Source organism: Poecile atricapillus, chromosome 24, assembly GCF_030490865.1.
Source record: "Poecile atricapillus isolate bPoeAtr1 chromosome 24, bPoeAtr1.hap1, whole genome shotgun sequence".
In the NCBI taxonomy this organism is placed as follows: domain Eukaryota; kingdom Metazoa; phylum Chordata; class Aves; order Passeriformes; family Paridae; genus Poecile; species Poecile atricapillus.
This window is the reverse complement of record NC_081272.1, coordinates 4,729,027-4,745,967: the sequence shown is the minus strand read 5'-3', so window position 1 is coordinate 4,745,967 and position 16,941 is coordinate 4,729,027. Positions and strand designations below refer to the sequence as shown.

General features: G+C 49.0%; 1 protein-coding gene across 1 annotated transcript in view; it reads right to left on the bottom strand.

Annotated features, from left to right (window-relative positions):
• The window catches only part of CSMD2 (CUB and Sushi multiple domains 2), a 278,621-nt gene that overhangs the window by 222,501 nt on the left and 39,179 nt on the right, over positions 1-16,941 (bottom strand). Inside the window, exon 4 of the mRNA XM_058856609.1 lies at positions 13,192-13,304. Coding sequence (XP_058712592.1) covers positions 13,192-13,304 — 113 coding nt within the window. The remainder of the gene's footprint in view (positions 1-13,191; positions 13,305-16,941) is intronic.

Genomic DNA, 16,941 nt, shown 5'->3' with positions numbered 1-16,941 from the left:
ACAATAAAGTGGCCAAATTCAAACACCAAATGGCCAAATTCAAACACCAAAATGGCCAAATTTAAACACCAAATGGCCAAATTCAAACACCAAAGTGGCCAAATTCAAACACCAAAACGGCCAAATTCAAACACCAAAATGGCCAAATTCAAACACCAAATGGCCAAATTCAAACACCAAAATGGCCAAATTTAAACACCAAATGGCCAAATTCAAACACCAAAGTGGCCAAATTCAAACACCAAAACGGCCAAATTCAAACACCAAAGTGGCCAAATTCAAACACCAAAGTGGCCAAATTCAAACACCAAAGTGGCCAAATTCAAACACCAAATGGCCAAACACCAAAATGGCCAAATTCAAGCACCAAAATGGCCAAATTCAAACACCAAATGGCCAAACACCAAAATGGCCAAATTCAAACACCAAAATGGCCAAATTCAAACACCAAAATGGCCAAATTCAAACACCAAAATGGCCAAATTCAAACACCAATGTGGCCAAATTCAAACACCAAAATGGCCAAATTCAAACACCAAAATGGCCAAATTCAAACACCAAATGGCCAAATTCAAACACCAAAATGGCCAAATTCAAACACCAAATGGCCAAATTCAAACACCAAATGGCCAAACACCAAAATGGCCAAATTCAAGCACCAAAATGGCCAAATTCAAACACCAAATGGCCAAATTCAAACACCAAAATGGCCAAATTCAAACACCAAATGGCCAAATTCAAACACCAAAATGGCCAAATTCAGATACCAAAATGGCCAAATTCAAACACCAAAATGGCCAAATTCAAACACGAAAATGGCCAAATTCAAACACCAAATGGCCAAATTCAAACACCAAAGTGGCCAAATTCAAACACCAAAGTGGCCAAATTCAAGCACCAAATGGCCAAATTCCAGCACCAAATGGCCAAATTCAAACACCAAATGGCCAAACACCAAAATGGCCAAATTCCAGCACCAAATGGCCAAATTCAAACACCAAATGGCCAAATTCAAACACCAAATGGCCAAATTCAAACACCAAAATGGCCAAATTCAAACACCAAATGGCCAAATTCCAGCTCCACAGATCCCTCAGTGGTTCCTGCCCTGCTTTTCCCTCTCCTCCCTCACCAGGAGCGGCTCCTCCTTCACCGCAATGTTGAACCCAGCAAGTGTCACTTGACGTTTGCTTAAATGCTTTAATAGAGGCTCCTATTTGCAGAGCATTAGCACAGCCTCTCTCCAGCGCTGATTGGGCTCATTTGCATATGCAAATCACACGTCAATAAGAGACACTTAATATTTCCTCCACTTCATTTAGGGCTGCAGCAAACGTGGGTCGATATCTGCTCCATCCTCTGCGGGGAGGGAAGGGGGGCTTGGGGCTGAGTCAGCAAATGCTAATTAGCTCTGCTGCTTCCAAGCCTTAAAATCAATTAGTGAGATATTAAGGCAGACTGGCTGGGAGCTCATTGAAGTAATAAAAATCTTTTGTGTGGCTAAAAAGGAAAATAGAACAGGAAGGTTTGACTCTTCCTTCCCCGGGGAGCTGGGGTAGTCTGGGATCCTGATGGAGAGAAAATCATCTGCCCCTGGAACGTGGCTCCACTGGGCACGACTGAGGGGAAAAGTAGGAAGGATTTCCCAAAACCACACAGATTTCAGTGGGAGTTTTCCCTCTGCCCTTGCTGGAGCAATGGGAACACTCAGGGACAGCAGAAGGAATGGCAGCATCACATCTACCAAAGCCCAGTGTCCAGGACAGGAATCCGCCAGTGACTCCTGATCACTGCCAGGGCAGGGAATCCAGGGATTCAACAGCTCCAAAAATCCCACTGAGCACTCCAGTGATTCCTGATCACTGCCAGGGCAGGGAATCCAGGGATTCAACAGCTCCAAAAATCCCACTGAGCACTCCAGTGATTCCTGATCACTGCCAGGACAGGGAATCCAGGGATTCAACAGCTCCAAAAATCCCACTGAGCACTCCAGTGATTCCTGATCACTGCCAGGACAGGGAATCCAGGGATTCAACAGCTCCAAAAATCCCACTGAGCACTCCAGTGATTCCTGATCACTGCCAGGGCAGGGAATCCAGGGATTCAACAGCTCCAAAAATCCCACTGAGCACTCCAGTGATTCCTGATCACTGCCAGGGCAGGGTATCCAGGGATTCAACAGCTCCAAAAATCCCACTGAGCACTCCAGTGATTCCTGATCACTGCCAGGGCAGGGAATCCAGGGATTCAACAGCTCCAAAAATCCCACTGAGCACTCCAGAACCAACTCCACAAGCTCCTGGGAAAGAGCAGTGCCCCGAGGAGCTGCAGCACCAGCTCAGCCACCCAATGGCCAGTCCTGCACCTCAGGAAATCCACTGGATCCTCCCCGAAATCCACAGGCTCCAGCTGAGCTTCCCACCCTGAGGAATCCTCTGGGAGGAAGGGACTCTATCAAGAGGATCCTTTGGAATCACCTGGTTTACACCAGCTGAGGGTCACAGGCTCACCCCATCCCACAGGAGAGGCACAGGCAGGAAAATCCATGAAAATGGAGCTTTTAAGGTCTTTCCCCTCACTCAGCTGCAGCTCCTGCAGGAATCTCATGGATATTGGACCTTGGGAACTCATGGAAAGCTCTTGGATCCAGAACCGAGCTCAGGGAACAGCCCTGTTCCTGCTTTCTGTCCCTTTTCCCACCTACGGAGGTGTAGGTTCATGAACAAGACTCCCAAATTCCCAGGGAAATCCAGCAGCCAGCACAGCTAAATTTCCATTTATTTCTTCACCCTCTAATCAAGGTTTTTGCTTTATGAGTGCCTGAGCACCTGCTGCAGCCCCAAGCTCATCAGCACTGCACGGGGCAGACACCTGGCTCGTCTGCTGGATTTTACATCCCAACATTTATTGGACATGATGGAGCAGCACTTGCAGAGCTCCTGCCAAGGCTGGCAAAAATAACTGCATCACCCCTGCTATTCCCAATTTGCCATTCCCTCCCCTTCCAAGGCTGGAATGGCACTGGCTGAAATGTGCTTGTGATCAGGAGAACAATTCCAGCTCTGTCCGCTCCTTTTTGTTCCAGAGCAAAGTGGAAATAAACAGCAAATCAGGATTTAAAAGGCAGCTTTGGATGTCTCAGGTTGGTTTCTGTGCTCTGGAGGTTGTCCAGGAAACAGCAACTCCTGTCTAAATGCTGAAGGAGGCGTTTTTGGGTATTTTTGACCCAAACCAAGGTATTTATTCACTGCCAGGCCAACACCAGTTGTCCCAGTGCTGGCACAGACCCGAAGCACTGGCAGGGATTCGGGTTAATTTGGGATAAAAAGCGCAGGTGATGGATTTTGACCAACCAGGTGCTACTTCTCCCTCCAGATTCCCATCCAGCACTCCACACACGTCACTGACAGGGAACATTTGTGCCAAATCCCTCATTTCCCATCCATGGCACATGGAAATGGACCAGGAGCTGCAGGCTGCACACAGGGACATGGAAAAAATTCCCCATGAAAAACCTGTTCAAGGCAAACCTGTTGCCAGCCAAATTTTTTTACTTGAGGTGGAAAACACTTAATTGGGACAGAATCAATGCAGGGCTATGCTTGAAATCTAATTATCCATCTCTTGCAGACACTGCCCTGTGTAAAACAACCCTGCCACTCAATAGTATTGATAGTCCTGCCCTGCTCTCCTGGTTTTCCATGGAATCCAGGGACTGATACATTGCAGAAAAAAAGCAAATTAAAGACTCTGTGCCAGCCCATCCCAAAATCCAGGATTTTATGACCTGCTGCTCTTCCTAGCTTTATCACCACAAGCTGATAGGCTACACAAAGGCTACAAAGTTTATTTTCTTAACTGAGCAAAGCTCTCTGCTCAGGAGTAGGGACAGGGAAGATCCAGTGTGGATATTCAGGGATCATTTCCTCACTTTCCAAACACCACAGGATGTCAGACAGCTCCACCTGACACTGCCCCAGCCCAGACAGCCCCTGAAACTCAGGAGGAACTTGGGAGCAATAAAACTGCTGAAGGCTGATAGAAGGAGGGAAGGTTCTAGTCAGATATTGGGATGAAATTCCTTCCTGGAAGGGTGGGGAGAGGCTGGGATGGAATTCCCAGAGAAGCTGTGGCTGCCCCTGGATCCCTGGGAATGTCCAAGGCCAGGCTGGAGCAAGCTGGGATGGTGGAAGGTGCCCTGCCCATGGCAGGGAGGTGGAATGAGATGAATTTTGAGGTCTCTTCCAACCCAAACTATTCCAGGATTCCAAATGGGAAGCCCCCATCAGCATTCCCAGCTCATTCTGCATTTAGCACTTTATTAATACTTGGAAATTTGGAACATGCCCTCAATATCCACAGCAGAATGTTTGCTTTTGTGGGGTTTTTATTTGTTTGGCTTTGTGTGTTCTTCAGTTTGCATTTTTTGTTTGGGTTTGTGGGGATTTCATTTGCTTGGGTTTCATGGATTTTAATTTGGTTGGTTTTGTGTCTTTTTCGTTTGTTTGGTTTGTGGTTTTTGGTTTATTTGGGTTTGTGGTTTTTAATTTATTTGAGTTTGTGGTTTTTAGTTTATTTGGGTTTGTGGTTTTTAGTTTATTTGGGTTTGTGGGCTTTTTGTTTTGTGTCTTTTTAGTTATAGTTTGTGGTTTTTAATTTGTTTGGTTTGTGGGTTATTTGTTTTGTTCTTGTAGAGTTTTTTGGCTGGTTGGTTTTGTGGGTCTTTAGTGTCTTTTGCATGTTTTTAATTTGTTTGGTTTTGTGGCTTTTTGTTGATTTGGGTCTGTGGGATTTTAGTTTATTTGTGTTTGTGGTTTTTAGTTTGGTTTGGCTTTGTTTGGTTTGGGTTTTTCTCCTCCACAGTGTCAGTCTATCAAACCCAGAAGCCCATTTGGGCAGCTTTTAGAGAAAAATCTCGATTATTGAGCTTCCAAAGCCAAGCAGAACTCAACCTGATCCATCAGCAGAGCACCAGGGGCCGCAGAGCCAAACAGCAGCTGGGGAAAAGGAGAAGTGCAGCAGCATCCCAACAAATCCCAGAGCCAGGAACGCTGGAGAGGGACGGGAAGCAGCATTTAATTGCATTTTCTCCATCTGTTTGCACAACTCCACAAAGAGCCTGTGAAGAATGAGCTGCCTGTGCCTGAGCAAGAGCTGAGTGTTTATCTCCAAACAGCTCCAGCTCCTCGGGGCTGCTTCCCTGGGGATTTCAGTGCCACTGCAGCCCCAACTGTTCCTTTTCCATCAGCCCCCAGTGTTTGCAGAGAGGATTCCGTGTCTTGGGAAGCAATTCCAGGACTGGAATTCCTCAGGGATTCCTCAGGGCCTTGGCTCCCTCCAGGAATTCCCACTGAACTTGGCTTTTGGGGAGGAAAAATCCAGACCAGCAACAAAAACCCCACCCTAAAATTAAAATTCTAAGTTACAAAGAAGAAGGTTCCTTAAAAAAAAGCATTCAAGGTTATTGCATCCCTCTTTTATATTTTATTTCAATATTCATGTATTTATGTTTATAGATTTTTAAAATAATCACTTGCTGTTTTTATATTCCCTTGTATCTCTATAAAAAAGGGCCCTGGGTCCCTCCAGGAATTCCCACTGAACTTGGTTTTTGGGGGAGAAAAAATCCAGACCAAAAAAACCCCACCCTAAAATTAAAATTCTAAGTTCCATAGTTGAGTATTCCTAAAAAAATAGCATCCAACATTATTGCATCCCTCTTTTACATTTTACTTCAATATAGGTGTATTTTGTATCTATTTATATTTAAAATACTCTTTATTAATTTTTGTCATATTTGTTTTTATCTCCATCCCTTTGTATCCCTTTAAAATATATTTTTCCTCTATATTTACATATAAATATATATATAGGTCAATATTTCCCTTTTTTATAGATATATTTATATCCCTCTTCTACAAATAGATTTATAAATTGTGCCCTGACAGATATAAATAAAAATACAGCCCCATGCTCTGCTTGACAAGGTGGGGATGCTCCAAGGTTGGATTTGGGAAATCTTTTCTAACCCAAAGGGTTCTGTGATTGTGTAAATATATCCTTAAATCCCTTTTTATTTGTTACCCTCTGGTCTAACACAGCATCCAGAGGTGGTGATTTCATAGTAATTGAATTTACTTTAATAATTTAATCTTCTTTTATCCCTTCATTAGTGAACAAATAAACCACCTGCTTTGCATCCCCTGCTTTATAATTTCTTTGGAATTTGTATCACTTTTCCTCTCCATGTCCCAGACTTGCCTGATTTATTTTAACTCAGCTCTGAGTGAATTCCTCAGGTGTGAGGCAGCAAGGAGAGGAATTAATTCCCTTTGCAGTCCAGCCTCACACATCTTCCAAGGCAAGCAAAATACAGACATTTCTACATTTTTAGGAAAATTTTTCACCAGATGAGGCTGTCAAGATTCACGTCCCAGTCAAATTTAACTGAGATTATTTATAACTGGCTCCAAAATTCTGCAGCTGAAAAGAAATTCAGGACTCCACAGCTGGGTTGGGGCTGGGAGAAGAATCATTTAGTGAGAAAAGAAGGAAAAATCCACCAGTCTGAGGGTGAGCAGGGCTAATTAGGAAATCATGTTGAATTCAAGGGACAGTAAATGGGGAAAGAAAACAAATTTAGAGATGCTAAAAGCACGAAAGCATTTAATTTAAATATTTTCTAAACGAGACGTGCTGAAATGGAGCTCCCTGAACTGCTGGTGTTTCCTAGAAGCTCATAAGTAAAAAAATTACCTTGAGATCAAAGCATTTTATTGAAATGAAAATGAAATCCTCTCTGTTCTCCTAATTCCCCAAGAAAAAGCTGACAGTTTTGCACTCCCAGTGGTCCCACCATGGTTGCCCTCGGTTCTTTTGCCACACCTGCCACTAAACCCAGTGATTTGTGCTGATCTAAATCCCTCTCCTCTCCTCTCCTCTCCTCTCCTCTCCTCTCCTCTCCTCTCCTCTCCTCTCCTCTCCTCTCCTCTCCTCTCCTCTCCTCTCCTCTCCTCTCCTCTCCTCTCCTCTCCTCTCCTCTCCTCTCCTCTCCTCTCCTCTCCTCTCCTCTCCTCTCCTCTCCTCTCCTCTCCTCTCCTCTCCTCTCCTCTCCTCTCCTCTCCTCTCCTCTCCTCTCCTCTCCTCTCCTCTCCCCTCCCCAGAGGGGATTTTGGGGGGTCCATTCCCAGATTCTCAAGCTCCACAGCAGCTCTGTGTGCCCCCCAGGAACACGAATTCCCACCACAAGGAATATCCTGAGCTTTTTGGGTCAGTTGGAAACTGGGATCACTGCAGGGTGAGGTGGGGCAGAACCAGCTGTGCCACATCTGGGGAGAGACACCGAACCCCTGGGGCCTTCACCTCGCAGCTCTGCAGCCCTGGCAGCACCAGCCTTTGTCTTCTCCCACCCTGCAGAGCTGTGAGCACCAAATCCCTGCCTTTTCCCAGCTCTGTGCTGGGATTTGGGATCTGGAGGGGAATCCCAGCAGACAGAGGGAGATGGGGAGCAGGGAGAGCCAGGCAGTGAGAGTAGACAGGAATGAGCTGCTGGGGAAATGGAGAGAGGTGAGGAAGTCACACCGTGAGGAAAAGAGGATTAAGGAAGATCCTCCAGCACAGGAACAGAGTGAAGTCCCAAAACCACAGGGTGGAGAAGGAAAAACAGCAGCGCTGGAGCTGTTATTCCTCAAATCCCACTGAACCAGAGGTTCACTCTGGCACCAGGAGCTGGAGCAGCAGCTCTGCAGTGTCAGGACCTCCTTCTGCTCTTCCAGGAGCTCCTTTTGCTTTTCCAGGAGCTCCTTCTGCTCTTCCAGGAGCTCCACATTGTCCCTACAATTCCTGGCAGGAGGAGACAGCCAGGGTGGGTCATTCCCAGATTTTCAAGCCACACAACAACTCCTGATTGCTCTTCCTGGAGCTCTTCCAGGGAAGCTCAGGAGCAAATCCTGGAGCTTGTTCTGTCCTTCCCTCCTCCAGGAGCTTCTCGCTGTCCCTACAATTCCTGCCAGGAGGGACAGCCGGGGGTTTGGGCTCTGCTGCCAGGGAACAGGGACAGGAGGAGAGGGAACAGCCTCAGGCTGGGCCAGGGGAGGCTCAGGGTGGGTATCAGGAGGAATTTCTCCATGGAAAGGGCGGCACTGGAGCTGCCCAGGGAGGTTTGGAGTCCCCAGCTCCAGAGGTGTCCAGGGAAGGGCTGTATGTAGCACTGAGTGCTCTGGGCTGGGGACAAGGTGGGGGTGGCTCAGCTTGGATGATCCTGGAGGGCTTTTCTGAGCAGGGATGTCGCTGTTGGACACAATGTGTTAGTGTGGCTTCACAGCACACACCACGAGCTGTCAGGAAAAGGGGTCTTTATTCTCTGAACTCTTCAGCTTTTATAGGGTCTCACACTATGACTGGGTAAGGGAACACCACCTCTCTTCCCATCGGTGGGACAAGAGGAAAACTCACTATTTACAGTTCTGCAGAACTGCTTTCAGAAAGCAAGATGATTTACAAATGTTCTTTTTGAGTGCAAGATCTCCCAAGAAACTTTCTCTTGGGAACAGATCCGCCACTGACAGCTTGCAATTCCCTCAGGCTCCGAGAAAATCAGGTTCAAACCGGGATTCTCACAGGGACAATGGCTTTTCACAGATCTCCAGCCCTGCCCAGCCTGTCCCTGCTCCAGCTGAGCTATTCGTGCTGGGATAGTGGGAATGCCCAGGACACACCCCAGGAATGCCCAGCACACACTCCCTGAATGCCAGGACACACCCTGGGAATGCCAGGACACACCCTGGGAATGCCAGGACACACCCTGGGAATGCCCAGGACACACCCCAGGAATGCCAGGACACACCCTGGGAATGCCCAGGACACACCCCAGGAATGCCAGAACACAACTGGGAATGGCAGAACACACACTGGGAATGCCAGGACACATCCCGGGAATGCCAGGACACACCCTGGGAATGCCAGGACAGACCCTGGGAATGGCAGGACACAACTGGGAATGCCCAGCACACACTCCCTGAATGCCAGGACACATCCCAGGAATGCCAGGACATTCTGGGAATGGCAGGACACAACTGGGAATGCCCAGGACACAACTGGGAATGCCAGGACACACCCTGGGAATGCCCAGGACACACCCTGGGAATGCCCAGGACACAACTGGGAATGTCAGGACACACCCTGGGAATGGCAGGACACATCCCAGGAATGCCAGGACATCCCGGGAATTCCAGGACACACCCTGGGAATGGCAGGACACACCCTGGGAATGCCAGGACACACCCTGGGAATGCCAGGACATCCCAGGAATGCCAGGACACCCTGGGAATGCCAGGACACATCCCAGGAATGCCAGGACACATCCCAGGAATGCCAGGACACACCCCGGGAATGCCAGGACACATCCCAGGAATTCCAGGACACACCCTGGGAATGCCAGGACATCCCAGGAATGCCAGGACACACCCTGGGAATGCCAGGACATCCCAGGAATGCCAGGACACACCCTGGGAATGCCAGGACATCCCAGGAATGCCAGGACACACCCTGGGAATGCCAGGACACAACTGGGAATGCCAGGACACACCCTGGGAATGCCAGGACACAACCGGGAATGGCAGGACACATCCCAGGAATGCCAGGACACAACTGGGAATGGCAGGACACACTCCCTGAATGCCAGGACACACCCCAGGAATGCCAGGACACACCCTGGGAATGCCAGGACACACCCTGGGAATGCCCAGGACACACCCTGGGAATGCCCAGGACACATCCCAGGAATGCCAGGACACCCCAGGAATGCCAGGACACAACTGGGAATGCCAGGACATCCCAGGAATGCCAGGACACACCCCAGGAATGCCAGGACACATCCCAGGAATGCCAGGACATCCCGGGAATTCCAGGACACACCCTGGGAATGCCCAGGACACACCCTGGGAATTCCAGGACACACCCTGGGAATGCCAGGACACAACTGGGAATGGCAGGACACACCCTGGGAATTCCAGGACACACCCTGGGAATTCCAGGACATCCCAGGAATGCCAGGACACCCTGGGAATTCCAGGACATCCCGGGAATTCCAGGACATGGCTGTGTGCTCTCCCAGCCATCCCTGCCGAGGGATCCCATCCTGCTCTCCCGTTCCAGCAGGAATTTGTTCACTGCTGACCTCAGCTGATGCATCCCCCAGCAGCTGGGGCAGAGCCGACATCACTGCAGCTGTTTCTGTGCCTCTCTGATGCCTCCAACACCACTTTCTTCCTGTCCTTTTTTTAAAACAAAAAAAAAAAAAAGTTCCTGAGAGCGTTTGTTCCCAATTTTAAAATCCTGTTTCTTTTGCTGCATTTCCCAACGATGGCTCCGAGGGAGGAGGAGAATAATGAGCAGGCTTTGATGGCAGATCACACCACAGCCATTTACTGCGGGACTCTGATGCACTGCTCTGCCTTAAAACGGGAATTATCGTGTCACTGGGCTCTTCCCTGAGTCACAGATTCCCAAGAACTGAAGCAGCATTCCAGCGTGCATCCAAACTGCATTTATCACCTCCTTTAGCCTTAGTTAACACCCAAAACTCGAATCATTTGCTTTGGGGCAGGCTCAGGGTGGCACTTGCAGCAATAAACCCCTTTCCCGCCCTCAAAATAAAGCCCTGATTTATGCCAACGCTCTCTGTCACTCTGGCTTAGGTTAAATTTTAAATACATTTATTTTCCCCCTCGGTTACAGCCTTGAAAGCCTCCTAATCACCAGTCAAATAAACTCCAGATCATTTCAGATGTGTGTGACTAAAGGGCAGCCCTGGCTCGAGCCTTTGTACAAGATTTCCTGCGGCATCAAGGTAATAAAAAAACATTACAAAGTGTACAAGGAGCCGTGTGTAAATGCCAAAAAATGAACTGGAAATGTCAAGAAAGTGCAAAAGCAGCTGCGTGTCCTCTGTCCCAGGATTTGGGAGTGACGTGGACTCACACAGAGACCGACAGATGTTCCAGCAGAGGGGTTGCAAATGGGCAAATCTGAAACAAATTGCAAAAACTCGGGGGGGGAAAAAGCAGTTTTGCAAATGGATTTGTCTTTCCTCACAACAGGTGCTGAGCTCACCTGTCCCATCATCCTCACCTGTCCCATCATCCTCACCTGTCCCAAAACCTTCACCTGTCCCATCATCCTCACCTGTCCCATCATCCTCACCTGTCCTGACATCCTCACCTGTCCCATCATCCTCACCTGTCCTGACATCCTCACCTGTCCCATCATCCTCACCTATCCCAAAAGCTTCACCTGTCCCATCATCCTCACCTGTCCCATCATCCTCACCTGTCCCTGCCATCCTCACCTGTCCCAAAATCCTCACCTGTCCCAAAATCCTCACCTGTCCCATCATCCTCACCTGTCCTGCCATCCTCACCTGTCCCAAAATCTTCACCTGTCCCGAAATCCTCACCTGTCCTGCCATGCTCACCTGTCCCATCATCCTCACCTGTCCTGACATCCTCACCTGTCCCATCATCCTCACCTGTCCCATCATCCTCACCTGTTCTGCCATCCTCACCTGTTCTGCCATCCTCACCTGTCCCATCATCCTCACCTGTCCCAAAACCTTCACCTGTCCCATCATCCTCACCTGTCCCATCATCCTCACCTGTCCTGCCATGCTCACCTGTCCCATCATCCTCACCTGTCCCAAAATCCTCACCTGTCCCATCATCCTCACCTGTCCTGCCATCCTCACCTGTCCCATCATCCTCACCTGTCCCGCCATCCTCACCTGTCCCATCATCCTCACCTGTCCTGACATCCTCACCTGTCCCATCATCCTCACCTGTCCCATCATCCTCACCTGTCCCAACATCCTCACCTGTCCCATCATCCTCACCTGTCCTGCCATCCTCACCTGTCCCATCATCCTCACCTGTCCTGCCATCCTCACCTGTCCCAAAATCCTCACCTGTCCCATCATCCTCACCTGTCCCATCATCTTCACCTGTCCCATCATCCTCACCTGTCCCAAAATCCTCACCTGTCCTGCCATCCTCACCTGTCCCAAAATCCTCACCTGTCCCATCATCCTCACCTGTCCCATCATCTTCACCTGTCCCATCATCCTCACCTGTCCCAAAATCCTCACCTGTCCTGCCATCCTCACCTGTCCCATCATCCTCACCTGTCCTGCCAGCCCCCACAGCCTCCCCAGTGACCCCAACCCCTGGGAGCAGCCAGAGCTGCTCTCTGACCTTACGGGGTCCAGTGGGACAATCCTGGGACAAAGCTGTGTCCCCACTGAGCCCCTGTGAGCTCTGATGGCTTCAGCACCCACAAAACCCTCACAGTGCCGTGAGGCACAGAGAGAATTAGAGAATTTATCCTGAAATTAGAGGGGATTTGAGCAGAATTTAATTGGTAAGAGCATGAAATGCTGCGAGGCTCCACCATCACCTCAATGAAGGCATTTCCCTGGCTGAATGTCCGGGGTAATTGGCTGGTTGGACTCATTACCAACAAGTTCTCAGCCTTAATGATAATTCTAAGGACTCCAGCAAAAAAAATAAAAAATAAAAAAAAAGAAAAAATGATGGGGAGCTGAACAGCATTTTAGGTTCAGTAATCAACAGCCGTGTAAGCTGCATTTTAACATGGTTAATTTGTCATTCCCCCAGCAGCAGCATGGAACATCATGACCTGACTTCCACTAGAAAACAGCTTTTTCCAGATAACTGAGGGTTCCACTGCCTGCCCAGAGTATTTGAGGGTTTGCAGCCTTCACACACAGCCCTTCACCCCCACAGGGCATCGTTTATGGCAGCAAACCCAGGGCTGAATTCAGGACTTGGGGAGGCAGGAGTAAGGAAAAAGCAAAATAACAAATGGGTGAAGAGAATGTAAGAAAAGTGCAGTAATTCAAATCTCCTGGTGCCTACATGGACACACTGCTCCTGAAAACCCCACTGTCAACCTCACATTACCCACCCTTCCCAGATATTCCAGAATCCACCCAGAGTACACTTTTAATGAAAAAAAAACCATTCTGGAAGGAAGCAGCAATTTAAATGCTTAAAAAAAAAAAAATGAAATTACACAACAACGAGGCAGAGATGCCTAGATCCTGGTACAGATTCTGCAGCTCAGTTTCCCACCTCCCAAGCCAAATTCAGGTGCAATTCCAGCCCCTTTTGGACTCACCCTCGTAGCTGGCCTGGAAGCCTTGGGCACTCACGGCGTAGTCACTGACGAGCCACAGGGACAGCACAAGGCCGGTACTGACGATGGGAGCAGGCAGCTGGAATCCTGTCAGCCTGGAAAAAACCCACACAAGGTCACACTCACCAGGAAAAACCCACACAAGGTCACACTCACCAGGAAAAACCCACAGCCAAGTCACACTCACCAGGAAAAACCCACAGTGAGATCACACTCACCAGGAAAAACCCACAGTGAGATCACACTCACCAGGAAAAACCCACAGTGAGATCATATTCACCACTGCTGCCCTGAAAAACCCACACAAGGTCACACTCACCACTGCCCTGCAAAAAGCCAGGAGTGGGGCAGATCCTATCCTGCTCCAGGAGAAGGTGCTCAGAGCTGCAGGACACCTGGGACTGCCTGAGAGCAACAAATCCTGGGCTTTTCCCACCTCCTGCCTGGCCACAGGAACTGCTCCTGGAATTTTGCAGTTTTTCACAGGTTTTCTCCACTCCTGTGGTTCTTCAGTGCTCCTGTCCTGCTTCACACCTTGGTCACCAACACCTGCCTTGGGGCACTCCACAAACCCAGCCTTGGGATGCTGGAGCAGAACCCACCTCATCCATGCCATGGGACAGAGATTTTGGGGTGCTGAGTGAGCCCAGGGCATTGTTCAGCAGTGCTTAAAATGTTTTGAGAACCTTGGAGTAAAAATCTGACTGAAGCATTCTACAAACTGCACTAGACTGAACACAAAACCAGGTGAAAAATGGATGTTAGCAAGGAATGGAAGCGTTCAGTGAGGTGCCTCCAGAGTGTTTGCTCTGCAGCCTGGTGGTGGATAAGGCTGGAAGTTTCTAGGAATCCTCCCCACCCTCACCCAGTTCAGCACAAGGCCAAGGATGGGGGTTTGATGTGGGGACAGATCCAAAATGCACCACAGCAAAGGCTGGGATGGTTCCCACCTCCTCCCTGAGGTAAAAATCCAAGCCCACAGCCATGGAATTGCTGCATGACAGAGTCTGGGAGCTGCACTGCAGGAATTCTCAGGACATGGACACCAATCAGAGTGAAGGGAACGAAATAAAATTGGACAAATCCAGGAACTCCCAGCCCTTGTGTCTCGTCCTCCCATCTGCTTTCCCTTATGGACTCACAGCTAGATGACAACTGATTTTATTATAAAAGCATGTTTATTAATGATTTTCATTAATCCCAAACACAAACCCCTGCTGCTGAGCCACCCCCAGACCAGCTTATTCCCCAAAATTACAGTTTTGTAACTTCCAAACCTTCTCCTTACATTTGGCCAAGGGGATTCCTGGACAGATTTCCAGTTCACAGCAATCCCATAGTGGACTTCTGCCTGCCAGCACCGAGGCCAGGAACCCAGGAGCAATCCCTGAGCTGCCCCAAACCCAGACTAACAAACCACGGGAGCAGCAGGAACTGAAGGAATTTGGTATCATTTGGGATCAAGAGTGCTCAAAGGATCACAAGGGCAGGAGTAGGACAAGATAAACAGGAAAAAATAGAATTTAAAGCTTCTCACAACACACTCCAAGGTTTATCCCGTGTAGAGCAGCCAGACTTTGTGCCAGAGGGGTCAAGGATCACCTGTGATACAAAGCCCTCCGACCCTTCAAGAAATACCTGTAAATATTATTTCATTCAGGGTATTTCCTCTCTTCACATGGAATGAAAAAGCACCCAAAGAACAGAACCAGATTTGGGGGGCACCATTTAAATTCCTCTGAACACTCAGCCCAAGCAATTCCTCCTTGAAGTCACCACCAGCCCCCAGAGACAGCGAGGGAACCTCCCTCCTCCTCTCTCTGGCTCTCATTTAGCAAACTTAAATATTATTTCACACACATTTGAGCTCTGACTGATGAGAGTTGACAGGCTCTGCCTGAGAACTTTATTGAAGCAAAATCTCCAGTTACTGGCAGAGCTCACAGAGTTGCCAGCCCATGATTTAAGTTTTAATGTCAGCACTGACCAGCCCTCAGAATCAAATCCGTTGTCTGGAGAAGCTGGAAGGACAATTGTTCCTGTTTATTAACAATCAAAGCTTCCAGGATCCAGAGGGATTCAGTTTTTACTGTGCTGAGTAAAAGCATCATTGTTTTTATTAATTAATTTGTCAGTTTAATTAAGAGTGGCCTGATGAAACATCCATGCACTAAAAAAATAAAATAAAATAAATACAGGAAATGCTTGGACCAGCTTTAATAAAAGCAGAACCTGGTGATTTATCTTCCCCTGATCACCCCATAGCACCACCCAGGAATTTGTTAATGCAGCCTGGCCTTCTCATTACCCAGAGTGGATCTGCTCTCTCTGAACTGAGCTTTTTGCATCGTGGATTCTGCTCACAGTCCCTGTGCTAAGAGGATCCCACTTTGCAGATGTTGCTTTTAATCCAGGGCAACATGAACATGTCCTTTACCTGTAAGGAAGAGCTGCTGTCCCCGAGGAGTCACAGGAATTAAGTGTTACCTGAAATAACACTGCCCTGCAGCATTTATTCCAACACAACTGGTATTTTCTACTAACAGGGCTTTAAAAGAGAAGTGCCTGTGCACGAGGCCATGAAATTGTCACCCAGTTTGTTCTCAGGCTTTCCACAGAGCCCACACTGACTGGAGAGACAATTTCCAAGGGAACCTCTAGAAACTGATAAACCCAGCCAGCTCTGATCCTCAGAGGTTCCCTCGCATGTCCCCAGCGTGCCCAGAGCCAGCAGAGCAGAAGGGGCTGCCTGGCAGCACCAAAGGGCACCAGATCCTGCTCCAAATCTGCTCCAAACCTGCCCCAACCCTGCTCTACTGCTCCAAACCCTGCACCAAACCCTGCTCCAAACCCTGTTCCAAACCTGCTCCAACCCTGCTCCACTGCACCAAACCTGCTCCAAACCCTGCTCCAAACCCTGCACCAAACCCTGCTCCAAACCCTGCACCAAACCCTGCTCCAAACCCTGCTCCAAACCCTGCACCAAACCCTGCTCCAAACCCTGCACCAAACCCTGCTCCAAACCCTGCACCAAACCCTGCTCCAAACCCTGCACCAAACCCTGCTCCAAGCCCTGCACCAAACCCTGCACCAAACCCTGCTCCAAACTCTGCACCAAACCCTGCTCCAAACCCTGCTCCAAACCCTGCACCAAACCCTGCACCAAACCCTGCTCCACTGCACCAAACCCTGCACCAAACCCTGCACCAAACCCTGCACCAAACCCTGCTCCAAACCCTGCACCACTGCTCCAAACCCTGCTCCAAACCCTGCTCCAAACTGTTCCAAACCCTGCTCCAAACCCTGTTCCAAACTGTTCCAAACCCTGTTCCAAACCCTGCTCCAAACTGTTCCAAACCCTGTTCCAAACCCTGCTCCAAACTGTTCCAAACCCTGCTCCAAACCCTGCTCCAAACCTGCACCAAACCCTGCTCCAAACCCTGCACCACTGCTCCAAACCCTGCTCCAAACCCTGTTCCAAACTGTTCCAAACCCTGCTCCAAACCCTGCTCCAAACCCTGCACCAAGCCCTGCTCCAAACCCTGCACCAAGCCCTGCTCCAAACCCTGCACCAAGCCCTGCTCCAAACCCTGCTCCAAACCCTGCTCCAAACCTGCTCCAAACCCTGCTCCAAACCCTGTTCCAAACTGTTCCAAACCCTGCTCCAAACCCTGCACCAAGCCCTGCTCCCCTGCACACCGAAGAACCCCTCTGCCCACACAACATCACACG